Source organism: Acanthochromis polyacanthus, chromosome 2, assembly GCF_021347895.1.
Source record: "Acanthochromis polyacanthus isolate Apoly-LR-REF ecotype Palm Island chromosome 2, KAUST_Apoly_ChrSc, whole genome shotgun sequence".
NCBI classification, from domain to species: Eukaryota; Metazoa; Chordata; class Actinopteri; family Pomacentridae; genus Acanthochromis; species Acanthochromis polyacanthus.
The window spans coordinates 16,034,411-16,062,104 of NC_067114.1; the positions used below are offsets into that span (position 1 = coordinate 16,034,411).

Sequence of the window (27,694 nt, forward strand, 5' to 3'; positions counted from 1 at the left end):
GTCATTTAATTGACATCACAGGTGTTTCCAAACTCATAATCAGTCAGTCTGCCTATTTAAAGGGAGACAAGTAGTCACCCTGCTGTTTGGTGAAAAGGTGTGTACCACACTGAACATGGACAACAGAAAGCGAAGGAGAGAATTGTCCCAGGACATCCGAAAAAAAATTATAGACAAACATCTTAAAGGTAAAGGCTATAAGACCATCTCTAAACAGCTTGAAGTTCCTGTGACAACAGTGGCTCATATTATTCAGAAGTTCAAGACCCACGGGACAGTAGCCAACCTCCCTGGACGTGGCCGCAAGAGGAAAATTGATGACAAATTGAAGAGACGGATCGTTGGAATTGTATCCAAAGAGCCCAGAGCTACCTCCAAAGAAATTAAAGGTGAACTCCAAGGCCAAGGTACATCAGTGTCAGATCGCACCATTCGTCGTTGTTTGAGCCAAAGTGGAGTTCATGGGAGACAACCAAGGAGGACACCACTGCTGAAAAAAACTCATAAAAAAGCCAGACTGGAATTTGCAAAAATGCATGTTGACAAGCCACAAAGCTTCTGGGAGAATGTCCTTTGGACAGATGAGACCAAACTGGAGCTTTTTGGTAAGGCACATCAACTCTATGTTCATAGACTCAAAAACCAAGCATACGAAGAAAAGAACACTGTCCCTACGGTGAAACATGGAGGAGGCTCAGTAATGTTTTGGGGCTGCTTTGCTGCATCTGGCACAGGGTGTCTTGAAAGTGTGCAAGGTACGATGAAATCTGAAGACTATCAAGGCATTCTGGAGAGAAATGTGCTGCCTAGTGTCAGAAAGCTTGGTCTCAGTCGCAGGTCATGGGTCTTCCAACAGGACAATCATCCAAAACACACAGCCAAAAACACCCAAGAATGGCTGAGAGAAAAGCGTTGGACTATTCTAAAGTGGCCTTCTATGAGCCCAGATCTGAATCCCATTGAACATATGTGGAAGGAGCTGAAACATGCCATTTGGAGAAGACACCCATCAAACCTGTGACAACTGGAGCTGTTTGCTCATGAGGAGTGGGCCAAAATACCTGTTGACAGCTGCAGAACGCTCATTGACAAATACAGAAATTGTTTAATTGCAGTGATTGCCTCAAAAGGTTGTGCAACAAAATATTAAGTTATGGGTACCATCATTTTTGTCCAGCCCTATTTCATTAGTTTGTTTTTTTAAATAATTATGTTAATCAACAATTCAAAAGTGATGGTTGATTTTGATTATTTAATTTTCAACAAATTTTTATTTATTGTTACTTTTGTGAGTTTCAAGTGATTTCAGTGAGAATTGTGGGTTTTTCCTTCTTTAACTGAGGGGTACCAACAATTTTGTCCACGTGTGTATATAAACAGCACCCTCCATAATTATTGGCACCCCTGGTTAAGATGTGTTCTTTAGCTTCTAAAGTTTTGGCGCGAGCTATCGCACGATTTCGGAACGAGATTTGCTTTCTAGCGTCCTGAGATTTGGATACAGACCACAACAAATAGCGTTGGCTTTATTTTTCACCCTCTGAAGTTGCAGCTTGAGCATGACCAACACTTATACCACTGGAGAAGGATTAATACGACATTTATATCTGTTCCGTCTTAAATTTTAGCTGTTGCTTGAGAAAGAAAATTACACTTGTAAAGGATCTATCAAAAAAAATTACTTTGATGGTTGATGGATCTTAGATCTCCACAGCTATCGCAAACCTCCAGCGTGTTGCATTCATGCACAGCACATCATGTTCTGGTTGCAGATTTATCGTGTGGTATGCTGTGTGAAGATATTAACTCGTTAACAATGTTGTTTCAGTGATGGCAGGAAGCCTTTTGGCCGAAGCTTGTAAAGCTTCTGTCATATTTTTCCTGTCATGATGTAAAGCTGCTGGCTCGCTCAAGTGTCTTTCAGCAAGAAAGATTTAAGTGCTTTCCTTCAGGACTTGGACCAAACACCATCAGAAAAACTTAGCAGGGATTGAGATTGTTTCCACATATAAATAAAGTCTGTGGATTTATGGCCAGTGGCTTGAATTCAGCCATGCTTGTGTGCTCGTGCTGATTAAATAGTGGTACATTTTTTTGTGGTTGTCTTTTGTAGGATTTAAAAAGAATCCCTTAGTTTTGTGGGGATTTATGGTGTGTTTGTGTTTGAGCAGTCAGAGGAGGTTCCTGATGGAGTTTGTTTGTTGAGATAAACTGATCATGGACTTCTACTCACAGTGCTTTTTTTCTTTCTTTTTCTCTTATATGATAGCTTCATCAATCAGATTTTCGTTTTAATGTGTTATGTGTATTCTAATCCTGTGTTTCCATTAAAACGCTGGACAGCCTGACACCCTGATTGTGGAAAACATTTCTACTCCATAGAAGGTAATGACAAGTGATTCACTGATAAACTCGTACCAATCACTTAAAGCTGTCAGTTGTCTCATTTTCTGTGTAGTTTGAATAGGTCAGATGAGCCTCTCTGGAAATTGCAAAGCAGTTGAGTGCAAGCTTGAAAGGAAATGTCTTTACGTTCTGTGTGTTTGTGCATAGCTGCTTTTGTTTTGGATTTGGCTGTTTCTGCTTTTGATTCTTGATATTTCTGCGGGATTTTTCAGTGTGTGAATCAGAGTTGCTGCTGTCATGTGTAAAACCAAATTACAGGAGAATGAAGGCTTGAAAGCACCTTCATAATTGACAACATGAACAGTTGCTGTGGCACTTTAATGATATTAAACTATGTCTGAGTTCTACAATTTTTTATCATTTTCTGAGGAGGACAATTCCGCATTCACAGCCACTTCACATATTGATCACTTAGTTGGAGAAAGTAGGCAGCATTGACTTCTCTAATATTTCCACAGTTTTTACTTTGACTTCTTTGTGAAAGTAAAAATTCACAAAGTATTTTTAAAGTGTTTGTTGTTATCTTCATTTGCACAATTCATGATGTCCCACCCTTATTTGCTGTTAGGAACAAATATGCCTACATTTCCCCACTTTCTAATGTGATCTTTCAGAGCGAGCATAATCAGTTTTGCCTTTTGCGTGAGTTTGAACAGCATGTAAAAGGTTGAAGCTAAAACAGTTAGCTGTATTTTTCTCAGTTTTAATCAAGATAATAGTCGACTAACTAAAATGATAGTGATCATTGGCTACAATGCTTAACTATTTAGCTTGAAGCATTCTGTTTCCAGCTTGTGTGAGTTTCCTCCTGGAGTTCTGGTTTCTCCTGCCATCAAAAACTTGATATATTAATTCTCCAAAGTGCCCTTGACAGAAGCGCGGCTTAGAGATGGCGTCGAATCGTCAGGCTTCACACTGCTGCTGATACTTAGAATTGGTTAAATGCAGAGAACTAATTTTCCTACTGGATTCAATACAGGATAACTTTACTCCTTAACAAGAGAAAATGAGAATGATATATTTCTGGAGCACAACATCAATCCAGGTATTAGTCGCAGGTCATATCATATCCTGTATTAAGTTAATTTCAAGCCGACCTTTCCTTTCACTGCACCTCACTATTCGAATGGAGATGTGACATTTACTCCGTCAGTAGAGGCTGCGTTTGCTTTCAATGTGGGCGAAGGCAGGAAAGACCTTTATGCCGCACAATTACATTGAGTAATTACTGAAAATAGAAATCATAATATTGCTCTGCTATCATATTGCCAGAAGCTGCATTTTTTCATGTGCGTCATTAGAGCAAGCTTTAGCAACTGCATAAACAGCACAATGTTCAAATACTTCAGACCACTTGTTGATCACAATTTACAGTCATAGCGATCAGTGTTCTCACAGCATGTTTGTGTCTGTGTGTGTGTGTGTGTGTGTGTGTGTGTGTGTGTGTGTGTGTGTGTGTGTGTGTGTGTGTGTGTGTGTGTGTGTGTGTGTGTGTGTGTGTGTGTGTGTGTGTGTGTGTGTGTGTGTGTGTGTGTGTGTGTGTGTCACAAAGTCTTGTAGGCTTACAAACAAAGTTATTCAGTTTTTTGGACAGACACTTACTTCATGTCCTCAGTGCTTTGCGGTTGTTTGATACAACAGCGATCATGAATATTTATAACTTCATTTTGGATTCAGCAGAAGAGGCGGTTGGTGGCATTTAGACAGCGATTTTACATACACTTAGCACATTTTTTTAAGGGGCAGCGTCTGAGTGCAAGAAAATATAAAACAGCATGCAAAAAAAAAGGAATAACAGCAAACATAAAAACAAGCGCAACACACACTTGAAAACTTCACACACATGGATTCAAATTCACAGTAACTATGTTTTTGTTGGTGCTATGTTGATTTGCGGGCTGCAGAGTGGCGTAGTGGTTAGCACTTTTGTTTTGCAGCAAGAAGATCCCCAGTTCAAATCCCGGGGTGGGCCTGGGATCTTTCTGCATGGAGTTTGCATGTTCTCCATGCATGGGTTTTCTCCGGGCACTCCGGCTTCCTCCCACAGTCCTAAAACATGCTGAGGTTAACTGGCTATTCTAAATTGCCCGTAGGTGTGAATGTGAGTGTGATTGTTTGTCTGTATATGTAGCCCTGCGACAGACTGGCGACCTTTCCAGGGTGTCCCTTGCCTTCGCCCGAGTCAGCTGGGATAGGCTCCAGCACCCCCCACGACCCTAGTGAGGATAAAGTGGTGTATAGAGAATGGATGGATGGATATGTCGATTTGCTTTTGGGACATGGAAGCAGTTTAATAGATGGCATTAGTAGACAGACTGTTCTTCTGAGAGCAGAAACTCAGCACATCTTCATCACATATATATATATATATATATATATATATATATATATATATATATGTGTGTGTGTGTGTGTGAAGATCTTATTCTATTCTTTACAGCTTTTGCTGTTACAAAACCACTGATCATCTGAAGGTCACATTTTTGTTTACAGCGTCTGTACAGTTGTGAGGTCAATTGTAATGCTTCATAGTTAATTTTATTGTGGAAAAATGCATTGTTTTCACTCAATCCAAAATGATACTGCAACCTTAAACCTGAATGTTGAACAAAGGAAAAGAGAGTTTAGTCTTTCTCAGAGGAATATTAAAGGTAGCACAATTAAAATGCACAAATATGAGACATTTTCCCCAACTCACTTTTTTGTTTTCATTTTTTTTAGAATAAGAACAGCAAATAAGACGGAATGACAAATAACAGTTTTTGCCTTTCAGGAAATATTCAGCGGTGCAAATAGCCCCACTTCATTTTAATAAATGTTATCCATCTATGGAGTCTGTCACTTCCTCGATCTGTTCAAAACAAATTTTCACTGATGCAGCATCAAACCTTCCCAAGTGCTGCACAAAGATTGTCTTCCCTCACTGTTAATCTCACATTTGAGCCTACAAGCTCTCAGTAGGATTAAATGTCAGATGAGGGATGGAACAGTCATTATTTGGTCGTCTGAGGCCTTTGCTGGTGAGTGAACAAGTGGAGAACTTGGATCTCTGTGATGAAGCATCATCCTGTATCAAAATGATGGTCTTCTTGAATTCTGCAGACCTCTTGCTGTGTCTTGAGGTGTTTTTTTCACTCACTCTTCATGCTTTACCTTGTGAATCTTATTTCTAGTGTGTGAAATTTTAGATCAGGTAATGACAGGTGATTCACGGATAAAATCTTACTCATTAATGTTGTCATTTAAATCATTTTGTGTGTAGTTTGAAAAAAATCAGATGAGCCTTTCCTGGAAAATGCAATTTGTTGAATTGGTAAGTTGAAAATTATAATTTCAACTCTGGTCCTGTTATGGAAGATGTTGCCATTCTGTGACTTTGTTTTGGATGTGGCTGCTTCTTCTTTCAATTTATCATGTTTCTACATGATTTTCCAGGGTGTAAATCAGAGTTGCTACTTTCATGTGTAAAACATAATTACAGCAGAATAAAGGCTAGAAACACCTTCATAATTGACAACAGGAACAGCTGCCTCAACACATTTTGTTATCAAATAATATCTGACACCTGCCATTTTCATAATTTTCTCTAACAGACACAGCAAAACCACATATTGACCAGCCACTCAGTTGGAGTTAAGAAGTAGGCATGCAGCATGCCTGACACTGTAGTAAAAAAGTAAAAACTTTTCACTCCACCTTTTAATGTGACTTTTCAGAGGGGGCATAATCACTTTTACCTTTTGGTCCACCTGGTAACTGCAGTCAAATGATCACCCCAAACATTTTAGCTTGTAGCATACTCTAACTCATGTTACCAGTGACTAAGCTCACCTGTAAGGTTTTTGTTCCAACTGATAGGAAAATATTTTCCTATCAGTATTATGCTAATAGCACCGATAGAAGCAAACCAGCTTCCTGTTGGCACTTCAACATGTGGATCTTATTATTGTCTGATCACTTGACATCTTGTACTTGTGGCTACAGCTCTAGAATAGAAGAAACAAGTTTTCCTCTAGTTTTTTTTTCCAGTTAATATGCGCTTTATTCTCCATGCATTTTTGCCAGTCCTGTTGATTATAAGTGTTTAATTGCTGGGTGGTCACACTTCAGTAGTTTATTTTGGCAGTGTTGCATCCACCTGATACACATTTGCTATTTTTTTTTACTTTCCAGTGTCAGTTACATCACTTTTTTTACTTAAGGTAATAAAACAGTTTTATACGTATGCACACTCTGAAATAAATCATTAATCACTTTAGGCCGCACCCTCTCTTATTACACAAATATACATACATATGATAGTATATATCACCTGAAATTGAACAAATGCAATAAGCATTCAAGTTTATATTGTCTGGAGTGGAAAAATTTGCAAAGGAAAAATGATAAGGTCAGAATACTCACTTTCAACATAATTGTACACACAGTGTACATTGGATTTAACTTTCTGGTGACACTCATGCAAATATAAAACCTCTGTATCCAGTTAAGTAATGGGATTAAAAGAGGAAAAGCAGCATCCTTTGTAATTCACATTTCATCATTTGACTGTCACACGAGTGTTTAGCAGAACTTGGTGTATTTATGTAAATGAAGCTGAGTGAGCAAACTGAACAGAACCAAAGTGTGGTGGTGTTAAAGTTATTTGAAGTGAATTGGTCAATGTTATCATCTGAGAAGAACAACTCATTCTCTCCACCGGTCTGTTATTGACCTGTGTCTTCATCTCTGGAGAACAGCTGATTGATCAGTTGTGTCTACACAGCGTGCTCATCCGTCAGAGCGGAGGTGAGATTAACATGGGTACAAACAGTCCATCAGTCATGTGGTACGATAGATTGTTTGGTCAAAGTGTGCTCTTGCAGATCCTCAAGAGCTTGTTTTTGCTTGAGATACAGGCCTTTATCCTCCAGAGAACATCTTTGTGCCATGTAGTCAATGTGTAATTTGTGGCAGTAGTAATTTAGCTTTTACAGTATTAAAAAAAACTCGATATATTATACTCCTACTCCAAGTAGAACTTCAGCTAAAATTACACTTTCTGTAGAATCTTCAAATGCAGTAACTTTGATTGTTTCAGTGCACAGGTTCAGTTGGTGTTTTCAGATGCTGAAATCTTCATCTGTGTGAGAGATAAAGCAGTAGGATATGTAATATAATATAGGAGACACAACTGTCAGGGCAAGCATGAAGAAAATAGGAAGAAGAACAATAGGAAGAAAAGAGGCAGAAGGCAAGGGAGGAGAATTAAAATGTGGTAGGAATGCCTGCAGGAGTAAAGGAAGTGTTTTGCCTACAGTTCAGATGGATGGAGGAACAGAGAAAAGTCTATTATTTGCTGAAAGAAGCACAGCCCTGTGTTCACCAAACAGCTCTATTTTTTTATTCTTCACTTACTGTTTACTTCAATAGATGATGAATGTGGCTTTTTTACGCCATTTGAAGGATGTCAGTCTTTTGCAAAACATCAAAAAGTTTGTGTTATCTGATGCTCAAAACCTGTCTGTACTGCTACATGCAACAACATGAATCTACTTGTAACCAGAATATGTGATTCCCTGCACAGTTTCCATGTTCAGTTGATCAGATGATGTTGCAGCGGCATCGCTTAACTTTAGAGTTGAGACCTCTTTGTTTTCTGATGGGTTGTTGTCCATTTTTTTCTTCTTCTGCTGTAGCTGATGTGTGATGGTACACAGAGCTGATATTTCAGCAAGAAACGGCTGAATCAGTCTCAGGGTGGACTGCTGTCTGCCTCCACCGGCTGGAGTTGAAGTAGAGTGTAGAGAGAAAAGATGAACTATGTCACAATAAACGCTGAGCGGGTTATTGAGATCATGAACCACAGATGTGAAAGATGCAGCTGCAGATCTGGAAATGCCTGCAGAAAGATAAAGTTCCAGTAGTGGAAAAGCAATATTTTTGACTTGTAACAGAGAAAATACAAAAGGAATATGATCATGGCATGACTGATAATAAATACATACACTATAAAAACAGTTCTGTCAAAACAAAACCTGAATATCTGCCAGCAGATTGTGGACATTATTTACAATTTGGACCTTTTTTTGACATTCAACACACAAGTACATTTTTTCTGTGACAATTGACAAAGTAGATGCACAAAGTAAAATAGGACATTATTTCCCTTGCAGTTCTTTGTCGGGATGAGTCCATTGACACCACAAAGCCTGTCTGTTAAAGGTCTTTTACCTCGCAGTCTGAGGGAGCCAACAGGTCCAACTAGCAAATCACATCTTATTGACAGTCATATCGATTTGTTCAAAGAGCAACATGTTAGCAAATGTGATAGATAACATCGGAACTGTTTCAAACTGCTTTATCTTTTTTAGCCAATTCAATGTAGCCATCTCTGTATGCAAGTGCAACATTCACACTGGTAACATCAACTCACATTACTCACAATTATTTTGGACTGAATTCCTGCAAAAAGAGTGTAAATGGAGGTTTAAATGTGCGCTAGAGTGCTACTGCGCTTGTCTCTGCAAGTGTTAGAGTTGAATTTGTAAATACATTTATCATAATCGAGCCTTAGAGCCATAGTGTTTTACATGACTATTTTTATAGAATACCACTCACTCACTTCTACCTGCACATATCTCTCCCTCTCTCTCTCTCTCCCTAGTCTCCACATCCCAGTATATTTCCACTCTTTCAGCTTAGCCCACCCCCTTGTGTAACTCGAGCTATTTCTTATCTTATGCCATGTCTTCATTTCTGCTCGTGTATAAAATAAACCTTGTGTGGGAGCAGTCTTTGTAGCTCGCACTAATGTGCCTTGTTACACTGTGCTGTGGTACCCTTGCAAGTAAAATTACAGTCTCCGTGTTTTTCTGGTTTGGTGAATATCTTCTTATGTTACGTGGGAGCTCTCAGCGGAGCTTCCCTCTGACAGCAAGGATTTATCCTTCAATAAGCTGCAATGTGACATGAGAGAGAGACGATCTTAGTGAAGACCTCCTCCAGTTCTGGTTGGATACATAAATGTATGAACACAGTCTGATAAAGTAATGCACGCCTGTTGTGTTATGACTTCTTTTGTTGATATATTTTTTGTATTATTATTCAATTAATTTACAAAGCTAGGGCTAATTTAAGATAATTTACAATCCATTGCTTTCCCTGATGTTTTAGATTTCTGTCATAGTGTTGTTACAGTGTCTGTATCGATATATTTAGACAAGTATTGCATGAAATTCAGGATTTTACTGTTGTAACAGCACTCTGGGTAGCTTGATTAGCTAACAAAAGGGCTTAGATTCATAGGAATTATGGGATTGTTCTGAAGGACATGTGGGAATTAGTGTTGGAAGTGTAATTATTAATCGCCCGATTGACTACAACTGTCAAGTTGAACAGCTTGATAGCCATTGATTCACATCACACACAAACCCTCACTTCAAAGAGGCTCCATCACACAAACACACACACAAAACGGCATCACCGGGTGCTACTGCAGCAAAGTCATTCATCACACAGATCAATTTTGTTCGTAGCATTTGCAATTTATATGAATGCAGGGAACGCAACATGGAGTGAGTTTGTCGCACAGCTCACACTTGGAGCAGTCGGCTCAGCTGACCAATTAGCCACACAGCGATTATCTCAATCTGCCAGACAACAGATGCTCATCAGTCGACTGGGCAGTTGGCGACGAAATCAGTCACACAATCTTCCTAGATTTCATTCCAGGAGACCACACTAACTAAGCTCTGAATTGAATTCTGAAGAATACTTGCCATCCATCAGCGAAGAAGAAGATTGAGAAGCAGGGGAGAAAAGAGCAAATTTAGAAGAAAGTTCATCTGTGTTACTCTTACTATCAGCCTGACATTTGGAATCCAACAGAACAATATTTAATTGGTACATTACAAAAAAGTGTTGTTGTTTTTTTTATCACAGCCAACACTCTAAAAGTCACTGCAAGTAGAGTCTCTTTGTTGTCTGATGGCTTAGAGAGGTGGGCTGTGAAAGGTTACGCTCATGAGGATGTGTAATGAACTAAGCACAACATCAATCCTCCCAAAGATGGGATTTCCTGCACAACTGTTTGTGTTATATCGCATAGTTGCACTTCCTAAACTCTAAACTTCGTGTAGAGTTCTAGTGTTTTTGAACTTTTAGCTGCAGGCATTAATCACATCATAATTTCTTTGCCCCCCTGTGACCTTTGCTTGGGTCTTGACCCAGTGCTGGAAAACAGCTCTGCAGAGTCCCACCAACAAGAACAGAGAGTAACGCTCTGGCACAGTGGCATCATATCAGCATACTGATCACACTGCCTGGCAAAGGGTTTCTCATATTTATTCATTTATTCATCGTCCCTCTTCATCCCTTGTCTCATGCTCGCTTTCTGCCTCACTTTCTCCCTCCCAATAAAACATTTGTCTCAGTAAGTGACATCCAAGCTGAGCTAATGTTCTGGTCTTTCTGTCACTGTTTAATCTCTGATGCAGCTGTGCGGCTGCTATCCACCCCAATAAAAATATAAATAAGCAGAAATTACTGAATGGAGGCATTAGATGGTCAATGTAATTTATTCGGAGTTCCTTCAGTTGAGCCTGTAACTTTTTTTTAATTCAAACATTGAAAACCATTTGGTCTCAGATATTTGTCATATCTGTGTGCATATTATCACTAGGATAAAGCGGTGTATAGAGAATGGATGGATGGATATTATCACTAGTCAGGCACAGATGGCTCTGTATATACAGTTATTGGCTAGCTGTGCTTTTGCCGCTCTGAAAAGTCCAAAATATCTACCATTAGAAATTTCCATAGAAAACCTGCCCATAGAAGAGAGTTGGATGATTAGTTGAATTTTATTTGCAAGTCTAATTTTTTTTTGAAGCATTCTGTTTCTCAGTGAGACTCTCATTGTGTCTTCTGCTGTGAAGTGCACCTCATTTTCAGCCCTCCTTGAAGCACCAAACATTCAGTAAGCCTTTCTCAGTTGGTCACTCATGAACAGGGAACGTGAGCTGAGTTTTGAGACAGGTCAGTTGTATCCTACTGACGATGTGTTGTTGCCATAGTAACCCTGCTCGGTACGAGAAAAACCGCAAGCCGAGCCAATCATGGAAAGATGCCATCTGTGGGATTATGATTGAACACCTCAATCAGAATCCTGCTTCAATGTCACTTAACCTCGGCTGGTGTAAGGGAGATGTTCGGACAAGTGTGGAGAGCCGATGATAGTCGTCCCTCTTCTGCAGCAGATGTTTGCGGTGAACCTGCAGACAAGATTATTTATCTTTTATATTTCTTATTTGTTTCTCAGTTGAATCATATGTGAAGTTGATAGAAATTTACCTTTAAATATACCTTTATTATCATTACATGATGTTTTGAGAGTCGGTGACAAATCCAAATAATAATAAAGACCTTAATACTGACTGAAATAATCCCAAAAATAGAAAACTGTTTTGCATCAACTTGCACTATTTCCATTTTGTCTAGAGGTCAATCAATATGGTTTGTTCACCTCCGAGACTGGTCATTAGTAATCAAGTATTGTAATTGATACCAATCAACCCCCGATATTTGGAACTGATGTACGTTTGTAGTGAGAATGAATATCGTGGTGACAAATTTTCGATTACCACAAACTCCAACGCAAAGCTAAATTAAAATGCAGGAACATTCAGTTAAAATGGCTGACTGTGACCGACCTCTACAAGTGTCTGCCAGTAAAACACTGAAGTTTCCTCTGATGGTGGGCGATAACCTTGTACTGCAGCTCCACCTCCGTTGATGTGTGTGAATAGGAAACACTGGCTTTGTTGTGTTTCTCTCTGTAATATGTTAAAGGAAAGGTCTTGACCCGATGTGAAGTGCCCAGAGCTTTATTATATTTTGTTCTATTCTATTGAGATGTGTTATGTATTATTCTCTGAAATTAAATTGAATGAGGCAAAACATTATAACGTGATCTCTAACCCCCCAAGGTAAAATAGTGCTATGTAAGTGAATGCAGTGCGGAACTGTTTGCCATGTAAAACTAATAATGAAGTAGTTTTTTTAGTCTATGTGATTTAAAAGCTCACTGCCAAAACCAGTAGTAATTCTCTTCTTTTAGAAGTCTCATCAAAGCTCATTCATTTTCCCTGTGGGGTGATATTGTTTTGTTTCCTCTGAGGCTGAAAGAGAGGGCAGTAAGAAATAAACTGGTTGGTGTTGCATTATTTTGTGTCTGTGGACCAACAACAGGTGGCTGCAGGTATCAGTTTGCTGTGTGGGGCTGCAAATCTGATTGATTTAAGAGGAAACACATCAGTCTGCTGCTTTCAGATGCTGGCTGAGTGTGAAGGAGATGTAGCAGAGGCCTCTCGCTGGAGATTAAACACATTTTCAAGCTATTATATGTCAGACAGGATAGAAAGCTTTTTGTAATTTTACAGATATGGTATAAAATTAGAATTGCACTATAATTGCAGAATTACACAGTTTCAGTACTTTTCCAATTTGTGTTGCCTACCTTAATGTTTCAACACTGTGATTAAAAACAATTAAATCACTTGCCTGACAAGCAAAGAGTAATAAAGACCAAAAACAAAAAAACAATGTATATGTCATAATGTGTATATGACAATAATAATATGCCTTATTTTATCTTATATCTGCCAGCTGTACTGTACACTGATTTTGGCAAAGATACGGACATACTCACCAAAAGCAGACTTAATGCTAATTACATGCAAATTGCAGTTGATTGTGGCTCGATTCATCCCAAAACGTCACTGGCATTATGCCAATGCTGCAAAAATAATGTTGTTTACGGGACTGTTTTTATCTTTCCCCTCTCTGTCTCTTTTCCGCCTGCCATATGTCTTCCCTCTCTGGCTTTTTTATTCTGTTTTCTGCTCACTTCTCCTTTTAATTGCTACCATCTTTCTTTTCTCTGGCAGTTTAAGTGTTGTGGAGGTCGGGAGTATAAAGACTGGGAAGTCAACATGTACCACAACTGTTCTGCACCTGGTCCACTAGCCTGCGGTGTCCCATATACCTGCTGCATTACGAAAAAGGTACGTATTACTGTATTAATACGATACCAACTGTTACTGTTTCTGCTGTACTATAACTGATGGCAACAGTTTCTACTACTTGTGATATTACCGCTTTTTAGCTGCTAGTAGTGTATTAAAAATATGCAGCTGTTACAAAGACTCACTGTACTATAGTTTGGGTTCACTTATTGTGACCAAACCAGCTTTATTACTACTGCCACTGAAAGTACCAGTATTTTTTGGCATAGTCTATAAAGAACACGTTTGAACCTGAATAAAAACTGGGGCGTGGAATTAAATAAACTTCAGACCTCTATAGTCTGCTCTTTATCTCTGCTCAGGGCAACATTAGCTGCTACTTCCATAATACACCCAAAACCATGACAGAACTGTTATTGAGCTGCATTGTGGGTCAGGGAGGTGCTAGTTTTTGACAAAAAATCCAATGTGTGGAATCAAAATTAAGACAAATCTGGCTCTGTTGCATCAATGTAGATATTTTTCAACTAGATACAATAGGTCAGATCATGTTAGGGGAGTGTGAGGATATAATTGTGGAGAAATTAGTGTATTATTCAATTTTCATTTATGTTAAATGCTGAAAACATCAGAATTCCCAAACAAGGCACCTCTTAACTGAATGGATTCTGGGTTAATAGTTTTCAGGATCAGTGTTCAGAAATATTATCTGCACCATTTTCATCTGTTTTTGCATGAGGTACTTTATAATTTGTGGCTTTATTTATTTAAAACAGGTGAAGTTCTAAACATGCAGATCAAAGTGTGCAGTATGTCATTATAGTAATAGCTGTAATATGTGGAGTTACATTCAAAATGCATGTGATTAAGCCTCTGCCATGCCACACACAGGCAATTTTCCCCCACGCTAAGCAGCACAAGTTCCTCAGTGATTATGGGGAGAAAGAACAAACAAAAACTTTGCATGCAAACGGACAGCAGTTGCAGTAAGTTGTTGAAATGAACAAGTCAAGGCTGGTCTAATGCTTTCTGTGTCCAGAAGTATATGAGGATCCTCAAGGGTCACTGAGACACAAATTTTGTAGCCCAGGTCTGTCAAAGTCTGCACATTGAACATCCACATGCAGATCAGAAGTAGTGTCTGCACAGACCGTCTGGGCATCAACTATGTTCCAAGTGCCATCGTGTGCATGAGCAGATTATGTTGATGTCATCCTACAGCGCATGTTGGCAACAAAGTCCTTGTAGTCTTCAAGCAGACGTTAAAGTACTATAATAACAACAATTATGCATCTCTGGTGGCCACAGCTGTCCGTGGGCGAGTTGCAAACCGGAATAATCAAGGTTTAACTTTATATTGTTCCTGAACTCATGAAACTGAAGTCATCTCATTTGCACACCATTAAATAGCATGACTATTAGCCATGCATAAAGATTATCCTATTCAACAGTTTTGTGTTTTCATGAGTCACTTCTGGTAATGGGCTTAATTAAGGGACAAAAATGTCAAGTGTTCATTCCTATTAACTCAAAACAACAATGTGGCCAGAAAAGAGGTGTTTGTTTTTTGTTTGACTATTTATCAGTCCGTCACTCTGTCCTATTCTTGTGAATGCAATATAGCAGAAACATCTGGAAGGAAATGAATTACATCTGACACAAACATTTGCCTGCACTGAACGATGACCTGATCAGAATTAGCTGGTCAGAGGTCACTGCATAACCTTTAGAATTCATACACAGAATAAGACATTTTACGCAAAAGTCTAATAGGACAAAATGATGAAGTGAAGACATTTTATATCCAAAACATCTGGAAAAACATGGATGTACACTGCAACTTGTCACACAACCATAGTAATTCTAGTCTGTTAGTGCTGGGGCGACTGCAGTCGATGAGTGGAGTGAACTTGTTCAGCAGCTTAGAGGCAGCCAGAGTACAATGGTCTAGGCACACAGTAGGCAAAGTAATGGATGGAAAAGAACAGCACAACCCACTCTACCTGTGTCGGTAGCAACAGATGCTGCTCGTAAACAGAACACAGCTGCTGTCCTCCATGCAGACCTGACTTAACTAAAAAAGAAATATGCAGATGTAGAGATTAATTCATAGTAATCCCTTCTTGGTTGTAGCAACTACTCGATGCTAAATAACTGGCAGACCATCATCCCACTGTCAGAAAACATAAGGGCATATAAGGGCATCAGTAATACATAAATAAAATTAAAAAATATTATTGAAATAATTGATAGCGTGAGTTTTGCCATTTTCTGAATGAACAAGAGGATTATTTTAGTACAAATGGAAATAGATTTAAGTCATGCCTTTTTTGCTGATCAGTGGTGAAATCATTCAGATGAGAGATTAATGTAGATTTTGCTCAACATATCAGGTACTGTCATCCAGATCATTTAATTTGTCCACATTTAGCTTTGCATCATCCACTAGAAGCACACAAGAGTTCAGTTTCTACTTTGTAATCTTTGTAATTTTCACATTGGCGTAAAGCAGCAGTTAGCACCACCTGACAGTGCATGACGTTTCTTCTCAGAGATCCAACAATTTTTCTCACTTGTTTCATTGTATTTCAGTGTTGAGCTGAATACTGTGCACCAATACCTGCTTTTTGTTTTCTGAGCTGTTTGCTTCCTCTTTGGCTACTTAGAATTGTGACATATGATTGGAATGAAGTATATTTCTTTGCAAAAACAAGAGACAATGTGTCGACCGACTGTCATTATCTGCATCTGCATGGTTCACCTATTTATTTTATGATGCAAAGCAACAAGCTCAGAGTTATCAGGCTTTGCAGCAGGCTCACAAATTCATTCTAATTTACACCCAGAGACACAAGCTTTATGGAAAATCCTTACGTCTTACATTGGAGGATAGTCGCAGCTTCTTGTCTTCCACTTAGTTTCTGTTTCTCTCAACTTTACCTCCTTCTATCTGCTTCTCTTCCCTCCAGCCTAATGAAGTGGCAAACACTCTGTGTGGGTACAAAGTGCTGGAGAAAGAGGTAAGACTTCACAGATGCACTCCTGGAAGTCAGCTAAGACAAGATAGATGCCTGTCGATGACGTAGTAGTTTTTAAACACAGAACACTTGCTGTGTTTTCATGTAGTGTGTTTCACTGATAGCTGGACGCCTCCCAGCAGTTACTGTAGTTTCTGTAGCTGCCATGGACAGAATCAGGAGCACACGTCTGGGCTTTATCACCTAACCGATAGTTTAGATTTACACTGTTTAAAATACAGGCTCCCCAGACTGGTGCAACAAAAGTCAGTACACCTTCAGTTACTTTTTTTCAGCACTTTGATTTGCTCTTTTTAGAAAAACAAACAAAAAGACAATCATTCTCAGCATGAAGAATGCCAGATTTCTGAAGAGATGTTCTGTCATCCTTCAGAGACTGTTTCTTTTCAGCTGCTCTTTGTTGGAGGGGGTGTGTTGTTCTGCCTTTGTCTTTGAAATACTGCAGTCACGGTCTTTTTTTGATTCAAGACAAGTCAAACACTTTTTTCTTCTTTAGAAACCCTTTTGTGATTTTGGCAGTGTGCTGTGGATGCCAGAATATTCTTTTTATGCCAAGATGCTGCTGACTGGAAATTGTCTTGTTAGCCATTAATTTCCCACCTCTGTGTATATGTTTACATTTTAATGTCATATTCAGATTTTTCACTACCTCAGGCACTTCTTTTCAATGTGGAGCCTTCATGCTAACATGTAGGTACGTAGAACCTCCACTGGTCCAAAACTGAGAAAATTCTAGTGTTCACAGGTCGTTTTATAACTTTGTTCATGCAGTTTGGCTAATTGGAAATCAGAGGTGCTCTCAGTTTTGTTTCATTGCCACAGGCTTTTTAACTTGTGGGTCATTGATCACAGTTGTATTTACTGTTGCTGTGCTGGTTTTTACTTAGGGGCTTATGTTTTTCAATACAGTTTTTCTTTTCAGTTGTTCGTAAGAAGGAGTACTGCACTTGTCAATTTGTCAAAAGTAATGCACTTATTGAGAAGTGACATTGTTTTGACTTTTAAGGAATATAACGCAGAGGTGTTCTCACGTCTGTTTTATACTGCACACTGTGTCGTTATCATTACTGCCACAAATTGGGGAATATCAAGGACGACCTTCAAATGAAGACATTACTGCGACGAATTTAGGCAAGATGAAATTTAGCAAATGGCTTTTCCTTTGCCTTTTACAGTTTGACATCTGACTGATAAGTGTTTTGTGTCTCACAGCGTTTGAACTTAATTGACGAAATCCATATTAGAGGCTGCACTGATGCATTCTTCATCTGGCTGATGGACAACTACAAGATCATGGCTGGACTGCTCCTAGGAATCCTGCTGCCTCAGGTACACGTAGACTCACTGAAAAACACACATTTCTCGCACTGACAGTGTAATACTTATGATGTTCAGAGTGGAATCAAAACTGATTACTATTAACGAGGTAAATATGATTTTAGGCAAGGTGAAGATGAAGGTGTAAGGAAATATAACATGTACCTTATGTTTGCTTGACACCAAAGCATTCACCTACAATCTCATGTCTTGATGCCTTGTGTTTTGTCCTCAAAAGGCAGCTGAGAACCCAGAATGTGTTGCATAAAAGTTACTTGCATAATCTTTAAATTGACCTTTTTCTGATGTTCACAGGTGTAGTTGCAAAGTTGTGTCCTTTGTACCTGTGATTTTCACAGAGCCGCCTGTACTTGATACAGCTGGGGTGATTCATCAAGAGCACATTGGAAGCACAGTGGGGAAAAAAACATTTATCCACATTCAACAGTCTGTAATGCAACTCCGATGACTAAATGGGCGAAAATGTAAATAACTTCACGTCTCAGGCACATCTGACAGCTCTACTGATTCAGCAGCGATAAAGTCATAAGAGCATTTTTTACTAAATGCTGTTGAAATTGGTCCATTTCATTCAGCGGCTCTGCTGTGCGTTTAGATCAAACAGGCTCAATTTTAAGATACACCAACCTATCAAGGTTTTTTTTTTTTTACCAGGACCATTAGAGGATATGGGTGTAATAGACACAGAAGCTTTTGCTCATCACTTTGTAATTTCTGCCCTCTAACATCTCATTTTAAATCATGGTACATTTAAATTTCAGACGCTGCTATGAATGTATGAAACCAGACTATGATTGACTTCAATAAGCTCTAAGCTGTTGTAGGAAATGAGAGCAGACGTGGTTCAGACAATGGGTGCTTCTCATTTAGCTTATTTTATGTGTTCTCGTCCGATGAATAAACCATAAAATTAGGTAATGAAGGACGTCTCAGCTCTCTCATTTCTATTCTGTTAAGAGAAGTAGGAGACATGAGCGAGGTTACACAAGGCTTCATCTGACCGGATGTACACTGTGGGTATTAGCCTGTCACCGACCACTTATTCATGCTGATTTCTCCTTCACTTCCTCTGTCTGCATGTCAGTGTTTTAAAAATTGCTTTCAAGACATGAAGCAACATTCACAAGTGTCTGAGAAAATAACTTAAATGGTAAAAGATGTGGATCATAGGATAAGGCATGCCAGCTACATCATTTATGACTAAAATCTGCAGAGAAAAGAGTTTAAAACATTTGCTGTCGAACAGAACCTTTCTGATATGTTTACCCACCGAAGATGGAAAAAAAATTGTTTCCAAACATGTTTTACCAAACTAAGTTCTAAGTTCCTCCTGATGCTGTATTGCAGACTTTGCATTGTCCAAAGGGATGATGTGTTTGCTCTGTGATTGGAAACTGGATATGCGAGACTACATTTAGAGCATTTCTCATACAATTGTTTTAACAAACCTGTTAGAAATCTGTAGCTGCTATGAGATATATGTTTCTATGAATCTAATAATCCAATAAAGTGTTTGTAAAATAGAAAGTATATTTTGACATAATGTATTGTTATTGCTCTATAATTCTAGCATGGATTATTCCATAATAAGTTGAAACATTGATGAAATTAAGATGCAAAATATAAATAACCATGGCATTACCTGTATATTCATTGTGTGAGACAAGGACATAGCAGAAGGTGATGCCACACACTGTAGCATTTATAGCTTTAGCTAGTTTGCAACCCTTTCTGTCCTATATGTGCCTTCACTGACAGACCAGTAACTTTTCAAACTGCTCAGAGTGTAAATACAAAATGCTGGTATTTTAATGAATTTGTGTGAGAACTTTATTTCATCTGTATGCTGGCAGTAGTAATTCTTCCTCCTTATTGTCATTTAAACACCACATCAGATGATCTGTATAAACACAAACTCAGTTAAAAGCTGCAGGCTGACAGCTGATCAGACTGTGCCGTCATCATCAAAAACTAGCGTTGTTCAGGTGATGGTTCAGAGGAAAGCATAGCTAAATCCTCGTTTCTTTTTCATCTCACATCGTCGTTTAATCTCTGGAGGGATTAAACATTAGATCAAAACACAAATGACACAAGTGGCTAATGAAACACAACATCAGATGACCTTCCTTCTCTTCATTCCTGTTTACCTTCAGTATCTACCTCTCTTTCTGTAGTTCTTCGGTGTGATAGTCAGCTGGCTGTATATCACTCGTGTGGAAGACGCCATCAGTGAATACGGTCACTACATGGACGGGCTGCTGAGTTCAAATGTACAGGAAAGACGGGCTAAGAGGCAAGGCCGCATGGCCAAATGGTTTAAATGTATGCCAGAGTTCGACTGATGGATACAACAAGCACCAAAATGGACTGGACCCAATAATTACAGTGTGCTCAAAGTGTTCAGCATCAGATTGTTTAGAGTTTGATATTCAAGTGCTCTTTTTTCTCCTCAGTGTCCACCATTCTATTAATTATTAATCACTGTGTTGAAATACAGCCTCCTAATGGATGAGTGGCAGTGCTTTTAGCTACATTGTGCCTCAGACAGTCTCAGGGATAAACACAGAAGCCAATACAACCACTTTTGCTACTGATACCACTGCATGAAATTAGACTCTTCAGTTGCATCACACAATCACAGTCTGCAGCTTTACTTTACTTGTATATCTGCATTTGTTTTCTTCCACTGATTAAACCAACACACGACTTCTTTATACATCCAACTGAGAGAGTGCTTTCTTAAATCCTTGTTTTCTTCATTTTTTATGGAAATAGACACACTGAGGTTTGAGACTAACAATGAGTTATTTTGAAATGTATCTGTGGAATACATACTTACCTTCCCATCTCCCAGGGACCAGACAAGTGCTCACTGAACCTTTACGATGTGTTCAACTCAACAAGTGTCATCTTCAATAGCATGTCAACAGACGTTTTCTTCAGCCTTTAGCTTTGACTTTCCATTGGATCTTAAGTGTGTACTATAGTATTTAACCAGTGTATTTACTGTTGTAGGAAAGTAAAGCACTGCACTGAGCATTCTTGGCTTTTGCATTTTTGTGTTGATTTTAAAATGAGTACTAATAAAGTGGCATTGCCATATTAACAAGGGGGTATCCCAGGGTTTCTGTGAAGCATAGCTACCAAGTCTCCTAGAAATGATGTTCATATATTAATAGTTAACCAATTAGTGAGTTGCACAGTTTCATCTGAACATGAAGTAATGCTTCAAGGTAGCATCTCTGCAAAAACACAGATCACAGAAATCACAAAGTCTTGTGAGCTAAAGCACAAGCTGTGACATGTTTACTTTATTAACTGAAAACCACAATGTTTTCCCCTATTTTCAATAAAAGTGTTTTTACTCTCTAAACCTCATCACACACTAGACTCAGATTTTAAGCTGTCTTTGGTATAAAAGTGCTGATCTTTGTACACATTTGGATGCCTGTGGGGGCTGTCCACTAATTGCAAGTTTGGCAATTCATGGTGATTTCTTAAAGATGCTGAACCTGTAGTTGTCCCCAGTGGTGCTGCAATGGTGTGTGAATGTGTACATGTGAATAAAACATTGTAAAGTGCTTTGAGCTTTTAGCACTGCTAAGGTAAAAAAAATTAAGTGTTGCGTAAGTACACAAGCTGCATAAGATCATTTAACATTTTACGGTGAGCAACCCAGACCACCCTCCTACAAGTCATTACTTTAACACTTGTGCACTAGAATACAAACCAGCTTGCAATTCGGATTATCTCAGAACAAATTAGGCAACATTAAAAAACTGTATTTTCTAGGAGACGGCGTTGCATACACACGTTTAAACAGGCTGACCAGGATGTACTGTACAGTGGGTGGAAATTGCCTTAAAACATCCTGCAGCATATAATTCAGAGCAGTTTTAAGAATTTGTAGATATGCACTTGTTTATGACAGAATTAATAAATGGAATTTAATGGGCTACTTGATGTGTTAACTGAGACCAAAGACCTAATCTTCGTTGAATTAATTTTTTTATTGAAATCTCCCATCTTTTGTATTTTTATGAGTTTCTTGACTGTCTCATCTTTGTAACTTGTGAAGCTATTTACTGGTGAGTTGAAGGTAAAAATGTTGTGTATGTACTCGGTTGATCAAGGGATTTTTTATTTTTTTTGTTCATTTTTACAGTAAGGCTGCACTCATACTGAATCAGATTCACTGTAAAACAACACCGTGTCTTCTGGCTGGTTAAGCTGCAGCAAATTTTATATTTGATGATTTTACTCCTTTTAAAATAAAGACTCTTTTATCCATTTGCATTATTGTAATTACACTGTTGACACCACTCAAGTTACCTTATTTGTTTGCCTCATTAAACCAGGCTTGTCTAATGGTATTAAATTAAAGGGTGCTTAATTAATGAGGCATCACATTATTTTCAGCTATTTTGTTTCAAACTGGAAAGTAAACAATAAATATATTGACTCTGTTTTTAATAATGTTACTGTTGTGTGCATTTTGTAGTCAGTTTGGTTCATTTTTTTTTAATCGTACTGTACTTAGAACCAAAGAAACCATACCTGTTCCCCTCCATATGCGGAGAATGTTGTTAAGTAAGTTACACAACATAGAGGACATCAAACAGTCACGGGTAAAGTGCCATTGTTGTGTTTTTAAAGAGCTACATGATTCAGAATGTTATTATTGTTATGTTATTTTTGTTGTCCTCCCACATGTATGTGCTAGAGTGTACGTATACGCATGCATGCGTTCAATATGTGGGAATCACTGGGAACTGCATCATCTGCATTTAAAAGTTAGTAGTCTGGTCAGTTCACTGACCTGCATAACAGGAAATGAAAGAATGATGTTCTCAAAGGTTTTGCCTGATTGAGGGTGGAAAATAAAATGATTTAATGCCCTTTAATTACTTTTGTTTCTGAGCTGATTGTTGATTGACACTTAATATGTACTCAAGATGGGATGGGGCTGTTAAATAATCAATGGTCATATTGTGTTTCAGGTTTCAAACTGAATTTCATGTAAAAGTGCAAAGTATGTGAATATCAAATGTGAAGACAGTGCCGGTGACAAAACAGAAGTATTCAAATCCAAAGTAAGTTCATTCATAGTTCAGCTTTACAAATTGTTTCTAAAATGTTGTGTGTGTAACAGGATGGACATACCATAATATAAACAGTCGATATTAAAGACTAACTTTGGGGAGGTATAATCTGTTTGTCAACAGGGATTGTTTCCTTAATAATTTTTTTAATGTTTTACTGTTTTTAAGAGCAGTATAATTAAGTAATTTTGTCAAAGACACATTAAAGGGTTGGAAAACTAAATGGGTTCATGGCTGAAACAATCTCAATAAAATATGAAAATTAAAATCTACATTGTTGTCAGAATGAATAAAAGGCACTGTTTATTGGAAGCTTCAGTGGTGAGGATATTAATGCGTGTAAATGGATGCTATAATCAATGTGTCCAACAATCCATCTTGTAAGTAAGAGTTTGAACATTTTGGCTTTAAAAAAATGCAAAACAGGTCATTAAAGCTTTCAGGTTATTTTAAGTATGATCATTATATTACATTATTTGTCTTCAGACACGTTACCAGACAGCACCATACAAGAAGTTTGCCTCTCGTACACAGGCACCGTCTATATTTTCCTTCAGCATTACTTGTCCAGGGTAAAACTAACTTCTTGAACTAATTTACACTTTAGAAGAGAAGGTCACATCCCGAGTGGTTTCGTTTATCTTCTGCATTCTGTTTCTTCCTTTTATTCCTGCTGCTCTGAGGATTTCTTACTGAATGAAGCCTATTAATATTTTACATCCAACACAAAAAAAGTGTGAAAATTGTTTTCCTACATCCCTGACAAGAAATTAAGAAGCTGTTGTTTTTGAAAGGAGTGCTCACATTCCACCAACAAACAGCTTCAATTTAATAACAAAAGTAATGCATGTCTGAGGCTTAAATTCAAAGCTACAATAGCAACAGAGCAGTCTGGTCCTCTCATTAATTGTTGTACCATAGCACCAAACTAAAAGTTGATTATAATGCTGTATAGGATGCACCTCTCCCTGTGACTCCCACCGTACCCTGCTAAAGGACATTTTACATGCTTTCATAACTGAAATCTACAGTTTACAATGGTGTAAATTCTGACAGAGTAACCAATCACCCGTCAGTCACATAGCATCTTTTGCAATTAAGTTTAAGACTGAGCCACCGAGACAGCTCAGAATTTGGATGCAATTAAGTGAATCCTTTCGGCATGACATTCAAATTCATACCAAGAAATATCACCTTCATCAGAATTAAATGCAAATACAGTCTTCTTGTTTATCTACAGTCTGTTTCTCTAATTAACGCTGCCTTCTGTTAATCAAGAATATATAAAGTAGTTGTGTTACTGGGATCATAACAACAGATTTGTCACCAAATTACAGTGTTTCTGGCTCTTCATCTGCTGCTGACAGTGTTTGGTTCCCTTTCTGTCTCTGCAAGTGTCCCTCTCAATCTGTCTTTCTGTCCTTTTCTGTCTTTCACTTCTCCTCTCCAGCAGTTTACAGTGAAACACGTGAGCAGGCAGATGTTCAGGGTATGACTGTGTTCTGTCAGGCATACAGGCAGCCTTGTATGACTGTACATGACGGGCTTACAGAAGCAGACAGTATGCGGTTCAGATTTTTACTGGTAGTTGGTAGCTAAACAGTTTGTTTGGGTTCTTTTGTGGATATAGATTGTCTCTAATCCCAGACACAGATGTTCAGAGCTCTGGGGGGCTGTACTGTCTGTTGCAGGACTTCTTTTTTTTTCTTATGACTCCTAACACTTGACTGGAAGTTTTCCCTAAACACCATTTCTGGTCCTGGAGTTTTTCTGCTTCATAGGGTGAATGAGAGGGTGTCAGTCAACTCTTGTTTAGTTGTGATTAACAAGTTAAATCCTCTAAACTTCTTGGGAATACAAAATATTTTTTACAATAGAGGAACAAAAAAATATAATCTAGTTTGTCAGGCACAGTTTAAAACATTTCACTCCATCATCACAGTAACTGCAAGTTAGAAGAATGGATTTTAACTTTCTTCTTCAAAACTTTCTTTGACTGAATAATTACTTCAACGAAAACTGCCAAAAGTAACCCAAAAAAAGAGACAAATCTCAGAGCAAATTTCAGCGTACACAAACAGGTGAAAGACTGCAGGAGGATAAATAATAGAAAAATACAGCTGAAACTGTTAATAGAAAATCAGAGGAAAGTACAACTAAAGGGGTGATTGTGGGTGTGTTTGTCATGTCTTACCAGTATCACACACATACAAGCACACAATACCCAGTCTCCTCCCAGCCACCTTCTATTAATGGACTGGCTCTAGAAATGAAGTTAATGGTCCCAGCACAACATCTAAATCGTTAAATTAAAACATTTGCTGTTTGACGAGATCAATAAGATGAATTAAAATCCATCAGTGAACTGGACGTGAAGCAAATCACACCATATTTGACAGTTTGAATCTAAGAATTAGTTCAATAGTTATTAATACTCAAAGTGAGAAAAGCTAAAAACACAAAACTTAGTAATACCATGTTACTGCCACTGTGTGCATGTAAGATACTCAATGGTAAATGGTTGTATTTATATAGCGCTTTTATCCAAAGCACTTTACATGATGATATGTCACATTTACCCATTCACACACACTGATGGTGGGAGCTGCCATGCAAGGTGCTAACCACAGTCCATCAGGAGCAATTAGGGGTTCGGTGTCTTGCTCAGGGACACCTCGACATGAGCTCAACGGGCCGAGGATCGAACCAGCAACCTTCCAGTTACAAGACAGCCACTGTACCCACTGAGCCATGCCACCCCACAATGGGTTGTTTTCTATTAACTCTTCTCTAATAAGTTCAATTAGAGAGATAATGGGGGCATAAAGGAAGCTTTTTTAATTAATTCAGTCAACAAGAAAGTCTGGTAATGACAGGTCTGTGTGTCAGGAGGGCAATTTATCACTGACAGTGTAGATTTGCAAAACAAAAAAAAGCAGAAAATAATGGTGTTAAAGTTCAGAATAACATTATATTTCAATATAAATTTGCCTTTAGTCATGACCTATAACCAAATATTGATGGGGGTTGGACATTTCTCAAGACTGCAAAGTGATGAATACAGATGGACAGTCAAAATGTACTTCCAAATGAAACAATTTTACAATATTATTAGTCTAAAAGACTCTGAAAGTCAGATCTGATTAACCCCTAATTCTGTTTGAGCAGGAGCATCAATAAATCATGGCATCAACTTCACCATCAAAGAGTAGATATCCTTTTCTCTTCTTTTCACTGTTTGTACATAGACATGCAGTTTTTCAAACACTGACACCGTGTCCAGTAATGTGTAGGAGGCTGCTGAACATTTATTAGTCTGATAGATGAACCTGTCTGTTCTGATGCTGACACTTTTCTCCCGACAACATAAACTAACCTGCAGCAGCAGATAGAAAGGTGTGTTTTTAAAGCCATATGGCCAATTTTTAATAATTACAAAGTTAAATTTTAATTTGCCAAAAACTGTTCATTTTTATATCTTTTGACAGATGACAGATGTAAATCTTTTTTTTTTTTAGCTCCAACACATGCACGTATACGTATCACATCAGAGACGAGCAGGCTAATGAATGTAAACTTCACACATACACTCCTGTCACTGTGACTGTAGAGAAATTAGACAATTACTCTTCAGAGCAGGCAGACTCTTGGGAATGTGTCACACCACAGCAAGATGTGAGACTCATTTATTAGTCTGGCAGTCAGTCTGATCCAGTGTTGGCATTTAACACTGACGACAACACTCAATAAACTAACAGCAGGATTAGATTGAGACTGAAAAGCAACAACAACTGCACAGTTCTCTGGGGGATCACAGCAGATGCAAGCATCCACAAAACATGAAACTAATTACATCTTGAATATGTTTCAGACTTCATCTTCGAACTCGAGACAGAATTCGCAGTTTTTCGCTCACCATTCTCAGTCGAAGCTTCTGATATACCCTCTGACATGCAACTTGAAATAATCGATTTGCAGTGTGATGTAGAACTGAAGGACAGATTTGCCTCTGTGGGCTTGGAAACATTTGATCAGCATCTCCTTCCAGGTTCCCCTAAATTAACAGCACTGGCTGCAGAAATGTTGTGCACGTTTGGGACGACCTATCTTTGTGAGCAAGTTTTTTCAGTAATGAACATTAATAAAACAAAACTGCGCACAAAGCTCACACATAAGCACTTAACTGACGTGCTGAAGTTGGCTGCTGCTCAGGACATGATGCCTGATACTGATGCACTTGTGCAGGCTAAAAGATGTCAAGTTTCAGGAGCAAATACCAAGCAAGAATAAATCCTGTAAAATGCTGCTTTAAACATTGTTGCGATAGGAAAAACACATCTGCTAAATGAAAACTTGCTGTAGTAAATACTGTGAAATTCAGTGTTGGTCATCAGATTCACTACAAAAGTGTTTGGTTGAGTGGAATATTATTTCTAATGGATGCATCCATGTTATGTATGTAGTTTTTATGTATATTTTACATATACATTTTATACATAAGCAAGGCAGGTGACAACTTTATTTTCTTAAAGGCATTAGAGGAGATTTAATTTCCTACGACTTTGAACGTAGAATGCGCATGCCCACATACAACCTCTCCCTCACCCCCCTCTAACCTCCCCCCTCTTAACATTTACAAAGAAACGCCCCCCTCCAGAAACTTGCGTAGCACTCGTGAAGTTGTCTTTTACGGCTGGGTCCCCCTGGATCTTTATCTGCCATTATGTCAAAAAAGATGAGCAAAACAAGTCGCCAGCTAACTACGAAGCTATACCAAAGCAACACATACAGAAAACACGTAAGT

At 38.4% G+C, this 27,694-nt stretch overlaps 1 protein-coding gene across 1 annotated transcript in view; it reads left to right on the forward strand.

Moving 5' to 3' along the window:
* tspan15 (tetraspanin 15) overlaps positions 1–22,692 on the forward strand; it is a 42,545-nt gene extending 19,853 nt beyond the window's left edge. Inside the window, exons 5-8 of the mRNA XM_022213291.2 lie at positions 13,335–13,451; positions 16,382–16,432; positions 17,663–17,779; positions 19,963–22,692. Coding sequence (XP_022068983.1) covers positions 13,335–13,451; positions 16,382–16,432; positions 17,663–17,779; positions 19,963–20,130 — 453 coding nt within the window. The 3' untranslated portion in view covers positions 20,131–22,692. The remainder of the gene's footprint in view (positions 1–13,334; positions 13,452–16,381; positions 16,433–17,662; positions 17,780–19,962) is intronic.
* Positions 22,693–27,694: the final 5,002 nt, after the last annotated feature.